Genomic DNA, 12,360 nt, shown 5'->3' with positions numbered 1-12,360 from the left:
TTATTTGTTATCTCCCTTGCCGGGATATTGATATTATTGATGTTGTTCCCTTGCCGAGATTTATTTGTTGAAATGTTGTTCCCTTGCCGGGAACTTTATTGCAATTTCATTCATTCCCTTGCCCTATTGTTTGTGATTGTTGTTTGGGTGAGGAAGAGAGTTAAAGCACGAAGGGTGTTGTCATGCATTGTTTGTTTAGTGAGGAAGAGTATAAAGCACGAAGGGTGATGCCGTGTATTATTGTGAGGAAAGAGTGTAAAGCACGAGGGTGATGCCGTGCCGCACGATATACCATTCCGTGCCGATCTTATTGATTATATGGTGAGGAAAGAGAGTAAAAGCACGAAGGGTGATGCCGTGCACACTTTTATTATATGACTGCTTTGGTGAGGATGAGAGTAAAAGCACGAAGGGTGATGCCGTGCATTTATTGATTTCTGATTCTTGGTTGATATCTGAGTTATTATGTTGTTTCTTTCGTTTATTTGATGTCTTTCTATTCGGATTTGTCATCTCCCCTACAGCATGCTCCCCCTCCCATTTTGACTGTATCTCTGCAAATTCTTTTCCGCTGTATATATATTTGAACTGCACATGTTTATGTGGCAGTCTGGTCTAGCCTCGTCACCACTTCGCCGAGGTTAGGCTAGGCACTTACTAGCACATGGGGTCGGTTGTGCTGATGCTACACTCTGCACTCTTTTGTGCAGATCCCAATGCTGTTGACTCCGGACCGCAGTGAGATTTGCTGATCCTTGATCGTCAGGCGACCCGAGGTAGTCCTGTAGGCGTCCGCAGGCCTTGGCGTCTCCTTCTATCCACTATTTCTGTTTCTTTCATGCATTTCTAGAGACAGTGTCGTATTTATTTCTTTCAGACCCTCTATTTGTAGTATTCTTAGACCGTTTGTGAAACTGTGACACCAGTTCTGGGTAGTCGAGACTCAAACAGTTGTACTAGATATTCATGTTCAGATAGCTTATTGCTTCTTTCTTCCGCTTATGTTAAATTCCGCTGTTTCAATGTTGTTATTATTGTTAAAATTGTTAATGAATATAAAACGGGTAAAAAGATAAATTGTGCAATTAATTGGCTTGCCTAGCTCGTATTAGTGAGCGCCATCACGACTCCCGAGGGTGGGAATCCGGGTCGTGACATATAATCTTCACCACCAAAGGATGTGATGCAGTGGATGAGACTGCTCTTCCCTTAACCAGAGGTCTCGGGTTCGAGCCCTGGGTATGAAAAATTCCTTGGTAGGGAGCGCTTTCCCCTGAAAGGGGCCTTAAGCGACGCGAATCCGGATATAGTCGGGCTCCAATACGAGTACCGGACACCGGATGGGAAACAAAAAAAAAAAAAACTCATATAATCTTCTTCTTTTAAAGCTGGCAGTTTTGAATGCAAAATTCAGAAAACGTTGTTTCAAAACACGTTTGATATATTTATATAAAACGCGATTTTAAACCACGTTTTACCTTAACGTCCGTTGACGTGGTTCAAAATCGTGTTTGATATATTTCGGTCAGTAAATTTTTTTCCCACCTATTTATGTATTTTGAATCCAAAAATACAATATTTATGTTCCGGACTCGGGGGGGGGGGGGGGTAGTGGCGGATCTACATGCTGATTTTGGGTGCTCAAGCACCCATTAACTTTGACAAGATTTAGTAAATTTATATAGGTAATTATAAAAATATTAGATAAATATTGAGTGAGCACCCATAAGGCTCCATAAATACTTTCTTTTTTCCTCTTCTTTCAGAATTTTTATCAGTGAGCACCCACGACTTTAAAATCCTGGATTCCGCCACGCGGAGGGGGGGGGGGGTCATAATTTCCAGAACTGTGAAACAAATATATTAAATTCTCCAAATAAGGCTCCAATTTTTAATCTTCACAAGAAAGTAGTTTCTTTAGAAAAAACCAAAACATGGTTATAAAAAAAATAGGATGGTGGAAAAAACTCCAAATTTATTCTTGTACTATTTAAAATTGAGTAATTTTGTCCCCTGTTAAAATTTTGACCTTAACATTACCCTGCCAGTTAGTAAAACGTCTCATATTTGCCTCACTTGTTAGGGCTCAAGGACAAAACTGAGACTTTTTCCTAATGACAAGGATGATGTTAGACTAAAAGTTTAACGGAGAGCAAAGTTCCTCAAGTACATGGGTAAATTTGACCATTTTCTCTCAAAAGTTTGATAGTATCCTAATATGTTGGCCTTCCTTGCAAACGGAACAACAGAAAAGTTTATCTACATCTCCAAGACGATAACTGCAAAATGAAAAAAAAAAAAATAATAAAAAATTGGTTAGCTAGAGTTACGCTAAAATATAATTTTGTTTTTTTCATAAATATAAAAATTATTGAATGTTACTTACATTCAGAATCAGTTTTCACCCATTTAGATCCATCATTACAGGTTTTCTCTCGTTTTTTCTCTTCTTGCTCTTCCTTTTTTGGTTGTTTGTCCTCTAAATATCTCTTTGTTGATGTCCGAGAGGCATTTTGAGGGTTTATTTTCTTGGAAAGCATTGTCCTCAAAAGCTGTAATAGTAAGATGCAATTGTTAATAACACAAGATAAATCTGTTAAAGAAAAATTAGTGGCGAATATAGTTAAGAAGGTTTAGCTGATTCAGTATTTTTGACACGAAACTTGACTAGCTATACATATGTGAGAAATTACTATAGTTTTAATAACTACTACTAAATTTTATGCAAAATAAGAACTAGTGAGACTCCCGTCTAGTATAAACAATTAGAGGATTTCAATTGATTCTGACCCCATAAGCGGGATCAAACATACGGCTGTCGGAAGCAAAGCGACGTATTATATTTTTTCTAGAAAAACAACTCACAGTATGAGTCTAGCTAATTAATGAAAACTCGAAATGGATATTGATTTGATTCAAGATCTATGAAAACAAAATTTACATAATAATAATTGGATCCATAATTTGGTTCAGTGTGACAAGAACATAAATATATATTGAGTTAAAATCTTGGATCTGGCTATATATACATGAGAAGAACATAAGGGAAGGTGCAAAAATATAAACAAGGAAATTACTGGAAATATGAGATATATTTATACCTTCTCCATTCTTGATTCGTGAAATGGATCTGGGAAAGTAGGAGGTGGACCAAAATTACCACTTGCACAAGCGAACATTTTCTTGAGAAGAAAAGAAATAGATTTCTTCCCAATTGCTTTCTTTTTGTTCTGCTTACTACAGACATCTTTGCATCTTCCTATAATCACTCTTATAGTTCTGTCAATTTCTTCCTCGTCATAATCAAAATTGTCTGAATTAGTACTGCTGGAACTAATCCTGCGATCAACTTCCAAACTTGACGGACAATTAAGAAATCTGTCCAATGGAAGAATATCATCAGCCGGTTTTCGGGATAATAATTTTGTTAATTCTTTTTGTAATTTGCCAACTTCTTCAGGTGTGAATTCTGCTAAATCTGGTGAATTCTCTAGGATTTCGTCCTCGTGATGATGATCATTTTGTACGTGTGTTTTTGGTCTACTTTCTTCGAGATCACTGCTCTTGTTGCCAAAAGTTCCAATTGCCAATAACGAATCTGGCCAATCTTTAAACTCTTCATTTGTTTGATCTGTGACACAATATTAAACAGTCAATCAAACAACTTAAAGAGACAGTCCAGCATTTTCTCAAATTTCGAAAATTTATTAATGTATCATGTAAGTATGCATATATATATATATATATATATATATATATATATATATATATATATATATATATATATATATATATATATATCCCCCACGTGAAAAAACTCCTCAATATATGCCGTTGCCGTATCAAGCTTGTTATATGTATGCCATGTTAGGGATTAATTAGGAGTTACTAGAAATCTATGTTTTCACCATTTGTCGCGCTACCTATTTAATGTAATGAAGAATCACATGAGTATTTTCTTAAGGTAATGTAAAGAGCACTCTTTCTCCGAATATTCTACTGTATACATACCCATAATTAAGTCAAATATTACACATGTATATGAAATCTTGAATGCCTTTAGTTATATTTCTGACTTCGCCATTGCAGTCAGTATACGCGGTAGTTTCTCACATCCATCTTTTAAAACTGGTCCCTTATCCTTCCCCGGCCCATAAATGTTCTGCTGGGAGAAAAAACTCTTTTACTTCTAACTTCTGTGGTATATATATATAACAGATAGTGCATGCATACATGTCTTATATAGGAAAAGCACAAAATTAAGAAATTACCTTTTGGTTTTGTTAAGAGGAGAAGAGGAAAAAGGCTTACTTGTGATAGGAACTGCATTAGGTTTTTTGCTTCCTTGTCCCCCATTTAACTTATTATGCATCCAGTTAAAGAACTGCAAAACCCAAACAAAGTAAAATTTATCAACCTAGAGATACACAATTTTGGAATAATTACTGCAACTGTTATGCTAATTTAACCAACCTTCATATCTAAAATGAATCTGCTGTTGACGTTTGCGAAGTTGGTAATTTGTGGACAGTAGAAGAAAGTTGAGAAGTAGTAAAAGCAGATCCTAGAAGCCAATGAGAAGGAGCTTTAATTAGAAGTAGTAATAAATTGGTGTGAGCTAGTTTGTCACTCTCTTATAGTATTCTTGAGTCAACTATTAGTAGAACTAAAAACATAGACCTATTGGTTTCTATTACTAGCACAAAACATTATCTTCTCTTTTTATATGGACAAAAGTGAAACATGCAAATTTTACTATGTAGAATAAAGATAATGCACACACATAGAGGAATAATGTGCGCGCACAGTATACTACTTGAGTGATCACACTGTTGAAAGAGGAATGCGTGGCTATGATACCTTCCATTAGATTCAAAATTAATGCTAATCTTTAGGCATTCTTCTAGATTTTAAGTATAGATTTAATTTAACTAATTATATACACCGGTAGTGTGAAGGGAAGCCTTAGCTTGGCGTAACTGGTAAAATTGTTGTTGTGTGATCAGGATGTTACGGGTTCGAGCCGTGAAAATATTCTCTTGCATAAATGCAAGGTAAAGTTGCGTACAATAAACTCTTATAGTCCGTCCCTTCCCCGGACCTTGTGCATAGCGGGAGCTTAGTGCACCGGACTACCCTTTTGTATACACTGATAGTGTAAAGAACCTTCACGTTATTGGTGTATTTTAACCAGTTATAGCATATTACTTGTCTCATTATTCAGGTCATTAATGCCATTTCCAAAGAATATTTACATGTAGTTATCGTTTAGGTGAGCCGAAAGTGTGTAAACATTTCTTTACATTACACGTGTATGAATGCCGAAATCGATGTCAAAGAAAAACATTTGTTATCCAACGGTTGTTGTCATGCCACGACTTGTATGACTAGCCCTCCTAATGACACCAATAGTAACACATATATCTCCAACTTAAATTAATACGCATTAGTAGTAGCTAGTTTGCTTTCAAATCTCATTCTTAAATATTTTCCTATTATATTGTCGATTGTGGGTCTATACGAAATAGTATCTTTGCCTATAAAGGTGGAGTAAGGTTTATGCATCCATTGCCTTTTTCAGACTTCGGCTAAATTTCATTATTGTTGTTATAGTCGATCGTAGGTTAAAGGACAATATTAAATAACCAATAAATCGACAAAGAAAGCTTATTCTTTTCTTTCTTTTGTTCTTTTAGGGGGTCAATATATTTTGTTATCCTTAATACTTTCTTTCCACTTATCAGCAAAGGCATTAACATGCTGGATAATTATCATGAGTGGTCTAAGCACGCCAGGAATATAAGAGAATCCATTCAGAATTACATTAGATATACTTTGCTTTTTTAGGCATCCCTTACATTACATGTTATATGACACTGTCAATTTTAGTGGGTGTTTGGACATAAGAATTGTGAAATTTCGTGAAAACAGTAAATTTTTCTATTTCAAGTGAAAATAGTATTTGAAAATTAGAGTTGTGTTTGGACATGAATATAATTATGAGTTATTTTTGAATTTTTGAGTGATTTAAAATGAAATTTTTGAAAAATAACTTTTTGGAGTTTTTCAAAATTTTAAAAAATTCCGAAATTCATCCTGAACTGAAATTTAAAGTTTTCATGGTCTAATTTGGAAAAATAGTGAATTTTTTTCAGAAAAAAGTGAGTTTCTACTGCCAAAACAGGCATTAAGGGCCGTTTGGCCATAATTGTTTTTTCACTTTTTTTCGAAATTTGTTCACTTTTTTTTTCGAAATTAGTGTTTGCCATGAATTTTCTATTTCACTTGAGGATGAATTTCGAAATTTTTTAAAAATTTGAAAAACTCCAAAAAGCTATTTTTCAAATTTTTTACTTCAGATCATTCATAAAAATTCAAAAACATCCCAAAATGGTATTTATGTCCAAACACAACTCTAATTTTTAAACTATTTTCAGGAAAAAAAAAGTTACTTTTTTTGTTGGAATTTTACAATTCTTATGTCCAAGCGTCTATTTAATTTATTTAAAAAAGAATGACACCTTTTATACTTGAAAATGCTTTAACTATAAACTTATATTTTACCCTTAACTAGATGAAATGTATAAATATTCTTTCCTTTTCTCCGATAAGTGCTGTCTACCGACCAGAGCCACAAAAAAGGGCCAGTCGGTAAGAGACACAGTGACAGAGGGATCTTTTGTTGTCAAAGAGCAGTTGGACACAAGTATTTTTATGGATATGAATAATCTTTTGAAGTTCAATTAGCACTTATTGAGAAATGAGAAACCCGTCATTCTTTTTCAAAGGAGTTTCGGCCATTTCTCTTTGGGCTCTAGCTAAACAACTAAAAGGTTCTTCTACATGGCCCCTCAAATAGAAGTTCAAACTTTTTTTTTTTTTTTGGTTCTCATTCGTTGTCCGTCATTCGCATTAAATTCTAATTCGCGTCGGGTAAGTCTCACATTGAGGGGGAAGGTAGGTAAAATGCTCCCTAACAAAAACGACTTCATACCTAGGGCTCAAACCTGAGATATCTGATTAAGGATGAAAGAGTACTTACCACTCCACCACAACACTTGTTTGTAATACTTTATTCCATATGCAATAGAATATGCTCCAAGCCTCTTTGGCTCTTATAATCAACATAACAATTACCATCACATGTTCTCCAGAAACTATTGCTTATTTTAGACCATAAATTTAAATTTTTTCTTTTTCTTAAACTTCATTTCCAATCAAAGCGCACATATGAATTTGAACGAATAGTGTAACAAATAAATACAATGTGGTGCTTTTTAAGGTGGTTTGGTAAAATTTTAAGTTAACCAAAGAACGCTCTTTATTACTTTCTCCGGTCCATTTTAATTAATTTTTTTTATTATTTTTTCATATATTAAATAATTCACCTTTTAGCATTAACTAACAATGAAATTGACCATATTAACCTTAAATTGTTTATTGGAACTATAGCAAACACTCCGAGGCTCTTTACTTCAATGATAACTTTGAAAAACAGAAGTTAATATAAATTCCCTCTTGATATTTGAAAAAATCGAATATTGTGGACCACAAAAAAATCATAAATCAATTAAAGTGGACCGAAGGGAGTAATAAGTAATCCGTAATAAATGTCGTGAATCACAAAAACTTAAAAACTAGGTGTGGGCGTTCGGTACTTCGGTACGGTATTTAATAACTACGACTCGGTACTCGATATTCGTTATATCAATTGTGCATACTGAATACCGTACCTAAGTAGGTCGGTAAGCTTCGATATTTACTTATTCGGTTCGGTACGATTTCGTTGTCATACCAGAGCCTTTCAGATCTCCCAAGATTATGCTATGCCTATTGCCTAACGTCTCTTCTAACTTCTGCTCAGAATTCAACCACTCAAAGGCAAACTTAGAAAATAGGATCTTGATAATTACATAGAATAATTACATAGAGCAAACTGATCATTTGCTGGTGCCCGTAAATCTGCTGTCTCTCGCTAGGCGCGCTAAGGGATTAGGGAATTAGGCGGCTTGGGGTGTTGAGTTTAGCCTATTGGGCTGGAAAATAGAAATAAAGTTAGGCTCAGACTTAAATATTTTGGTATACTGAAATATCAAAAACTCAATACAGAAATACCGCAATTTCTGTACGGAAGTATACCGAAATACCAAAATAACCGGTACCGAAATATTTTCAAATAAATTCGGTTCGGTTCGGTATTCGAGTTTTCGAATTTATACCCACCCCTACTTAAAACCTGAAATTATATGTATGTATGCTCGAGAGTCATATATATTCTTGATCTTCGAATGGACCAGTTTTTGGATGAGTGTGTTAGCCAAACAAACTGAAGAAATTAGGGAAAGGAGAAAAAGGAAGAAAGGAGAGGAGAGGGAAAAAAAAGGAAATGATTTAATTGAAGATATTAATAATAGGGTGGGAGCTTTTTAAGAGAAAATATATAGAATTTGTAAGAAAAATATAAATACTTATTAAAAACTACAAAATAAATAAATAAATAAGCTTCCATTATATATATATATATATACACTCCCGGGAAAATATAGGTACATTGACAGGAGCAAAGGGCTCAATATTGAAATTAGTGAAAAGATATGTCCCAAAAAAGGAGGTAAACATCAGTAGGCCCATATGTTTATACACGTGTCAAGCCCATTTGCATCACTCATTTCGTCATTTTTTGTTTAAATAAATGTCTACGAAAAATATAAATAATTGATAATCTATTAAAATAATAATTAATCTACTACTACAAGTTAACATTGATTGATAGTTCATCTACCATTTGCGGTCATTTTAATATATTCGAAATCTACTCAGTGTATTAAAGTATTTCATGCTCCAGACAGAGTCTGAAGGGCTAAAAATCAGCGAGCCACAAAAAAAAAAAATTCAGAAAAAAAGAAGTTAAATCCATTCTTGATATCTGAAAAAAATTAAATATTATGGATCATAAGAAAAATAAAAAAATTAATTAAAGTGGACCGAATAAACTGATAAGCAATCCATAATAAATTTCGTGGATCGTGATAATTCACAATTAGCGATTTTAAAATTTTGAATTCATTTAAGCACCTAATTAATCCTCTCCAAGAAAAAAAAAAGAAGAGAAAATTTCTCTTAAAATAATAGCAAATATATATATATATATATAAATATATATATATATATATATATATATATATATTTGTAAGTTATATAAAAATTATATAATTCTATATATTTTTTCGACTATTAAATCTAAATAATTTTACCGCAGGCTAAAGTGATAATATCGGAAAAGAAAGGACCAGAAAGAGAACGTGGAGATAGAACCGCACAAGTCGCAACAAATATAAAGCTCATTGATTATGTCAGGTTAACACGTGTATGAAGCCGAGGTTTAGTTGACTTGTCTTTAATCCAATGACAAGACTATAACTTTCGAAATGATTGGATTTGAATATTATGCACAGTAACTTGCTTTTAAAGAATTAGTGGTGATGATTAACCCTCTCTTTGATATCTATCTTAACCATATGTACGTTTAGTTCATGAAGTTTCTATGAGGAGACAATCGGCATGTGATCATATGCCATCTTCAATCAAGATAGATCTATCTTGGCTCATAATACACTCAGGGATCGGTTGATGGAATGTATTAGGAAAAATAATATATGTATTACTTTTGATATTTTCTTAATATTTTGTATTTTTCGACTTATATATAACTAATATATATAATAGTTATACATCATATTCTATACTATTCGCATACGTAGAAAACTATGGCATTAGTTATACTATGGTTTTTAATATATGGATAAGCATGCATGAATGTCATTTCAAAACCTTTTTCAGAGAATGTGGAAGGTATATTTGTAATAAACAATTATTTTAAAATATTATGCAATACATGTTATTTTTAATACATCAAACCAAACCGTCGATAAGAAATTAATCTCAGCATAACTAATCTCAGCATTATTACTACACCCTATTTAATATTATTTTTATACCTCCTACCAAACGATCCCTAATATTCTTTAAATCAAAGAGTTCATATCACTTGTGGCTAAGCCATGACTTTCACAAGGGAAGTCAATATTTAAAAAACAAACATGCAAAAGAAACTATTTAAGGGAATTCAATGTGAGAAATACCACAACACAAATACTTTTATTTTTGTATAGACACATGTGTTAACAAGTTAGGAATCTTTACGAGTTAATCAATGGGGAAGTAAGTATTCAAATACATAAAATTAGAACTCTTTGACATCACCAAGTTCGTCATTGAAGATTTTTAGACCACAAAATGCTTAAAAGATCTATTGCATCAACTCAATTAGGACTAAACAAAGAAGGGAAATAGTAAGAATCATCAACATAAAAATTTGCTTAGAAGCTTTTTAACCTCGAGATTGACGTAAGACTGAAAAAAGAGATTAGTGAGAAAATTAATTCCTCCTACCAAGAAAAGTTAATTTAAAAGTTTAAGTAAAGAAAGGCCATGTGAGTAAACTACTAGAATTCTAGTGACTTGCAAAATCATATCTTTGCTAACTCATATCGAGAGAATTTGCCAGATGTAGAATGTTCTTGACCTTACTTCAATTAAACTAAGTCTATATATGATGTGGACTTGTCTCCTCCATAATAAAGTACCTTTATTCTCACTTTCACTAGCTCGCTTTTCATCGGATATTTTCATATTATTTTATTCTTTTATCTCCTAATTAATATTATCCTAAATAATTGACTTTGCTTGATGTTCCCTGTGAAATTCTTAAGTATTTGTTACGATCCGGATTTTTCACCATCGGAATCATGATGCGCCTAACATTTTCCTTGCTAGGCAAGCCAACGTTAGAACAATCTACTCCTTTTAACAGTTTAAAGTAGATATTAAAGAAGAACTGAGATAACTGAATAAATTTAAAGTAACAATACGAAAATTGAACTAGCCAAATATCTATTACATTTCCCTGAACCTGGTGTCACGAGTGTACGAACTACTAGAGTAATACACATAAGGGTCTGAAATAAGTAACAATCTGTTCGAATGAAAGTACATATCTAAATAGACAGAGGAAGGGGACTCCAGAGCTGCGGGCGCTAAACAGCCGTACCTCAAGTCCCCGCGAAGGTCTAATTCGAGCTTGCTAATAACCGCCGCTGGGACCGTATCCAAAATATGCACACAATCGACCCCATCTACTAGTAAGTGCCGAGCCTAACCTCGACGAAGTAGTGATGAGGCTAAGGCAGGTCATCTACGCTAAAACCTCTACGCAGTCTATAATAATGACAGAATAATTGAAATACAGTACATAATTAAACAGCCAACAGGAAATGATAATCACAGCCTCGAAAATAAACCAGTGTCGTCCAAAATTACCAATCTTTACCAGCTCAAATAAAAGTACCGAAAAACAACGCAGCTCAAGAAAATGAAACATATAGGTTGTTGCGACGCGCAACCCGATCCCACTAGACATCACATAATCCTATCTTATTCCACCAACACAATATCAATAACAGTATAATATATATATATATATATATATATATATATATATATATATATATATATATATATTGTAATTCACCCTCATTTCACCATATCAATCCATCCTTATTCCACCTGTTGCGGCGTGCAACCCGATCCTACTGTATATACATATTTACCATTTCCACCATATCAACCCTCCCTTATTACATCTGTTGCGGCGTGCAGCCCGATCCCACCATATAAGTACCAAACAGTCATGTACACGGTTAAATCAACAGGCTAAATCACAAGGCCTTTATGATAAATAAATACCAAACTAAACCCAAAAAAATAACCTTTTTCAATATAGATCTATACAAATTATACTACACAGCAAGACCAAACCAGCAATTTACAATTAAAAGGTACAAACAAGTCAAATTAAGCAAATAACAAGGATTTGAGGAAACTATGAAAAGAGCTAACATGATTAACAAAAGAAAATATTGATTAACACGTAGCAATTAAGCATGGAAAACATGTAGAGCATGTAACAATTAAGATATGAGGAAAAACAATTAAGGAAGAACGATAAACTAGGGAAAACAGATAGTGTATAAGCACTTGTCACCTTGCATATACACCGCTCACATGGATTCACATAACACAGAGTCCGAGGGTTCCTAATTCCCTCAATTCAAGGTTAGACCCAACACTTACCTCGCTCCAAAGGCCACTCAAGGCTCAATCACAACTTTGCCTTTCAAACACGCCTCCGAACCAACAATATCTAGCAAATTACCAACCAAAAGCTTCAAAATAAGCCTTAGGAATCACCCACAATCAATAAGAATTCAATTTAGGCGATTATTGAAAAAGTCAACAAAG

General features: G+C 33.6%; 1 protein-coding gene across 1 annotated transcript; it reads right to left on the bottom strand.

The window, feature by feature from the left end:
• Positions 1,899 to 4,654, bottom strand: LOC109235051. The gene is made up of 5 exons (XM_019401062.1): positions 4,474 to 4,654; positions 4,312 to 4,384; positions 3,102 to 3,631; positions 2,387 to 2,552; positions 1,899 to 2,279 (listed from the first exon to the last, which is right to left on the bottom strand). Exons 1-5 carry the CDS (start codon positions 4,477 to 4,479, stop codon positions 2,260 to 2,262), a joined length of 795 nt encoding a protein of 264 aa, XP_019256607.1. The 5' UTR covers positions 4,480 to 4,654; the 3' UTR covers positions 1,899 to 2,259.

Source organism: Nicotiana attenuata, chromosome 11 (genome assembly GCF_001879085.1).
Source record: "Nicotiana attenuata strain UT chromosome 11, NIATTr2, whole genome shotgun sequence".
Classification (NCBI taxonomy): Eukaryota; Viridiplantae; Streptophyta; class Magnoliopsida; order Solanales; family Solanaceae; genus Nicotiana; species Nicotiana attenuata.
The sequence above is the reverse complement of the archived record's forward strand: the minus strand, read 5'-3'. Positions and strand labels throughout refer to the sequence as shown.

What these genes read in the sequence shown, in the direction of transcription:
- LOC109235051 (XM_019401062.1), bottom strand. An exon ending in TAATGCAGTTCCTATCACAA is followed by an intron (nt 3,632 to 4,311) that starts GTAAGCCTTTTT and finishes ATTGTGTCACAG; the next exon opens with ATCAAACAAATGAAGAGTTT. An exon ending in ACGAATCAAGAATGGAGAAG is followed by an intron (nt 2,553 to 3,101) that starts GTATAAATATAT and finishes TTACTATTACAG; the next exon opens with CTTTTGAGGACAATGCTTTC.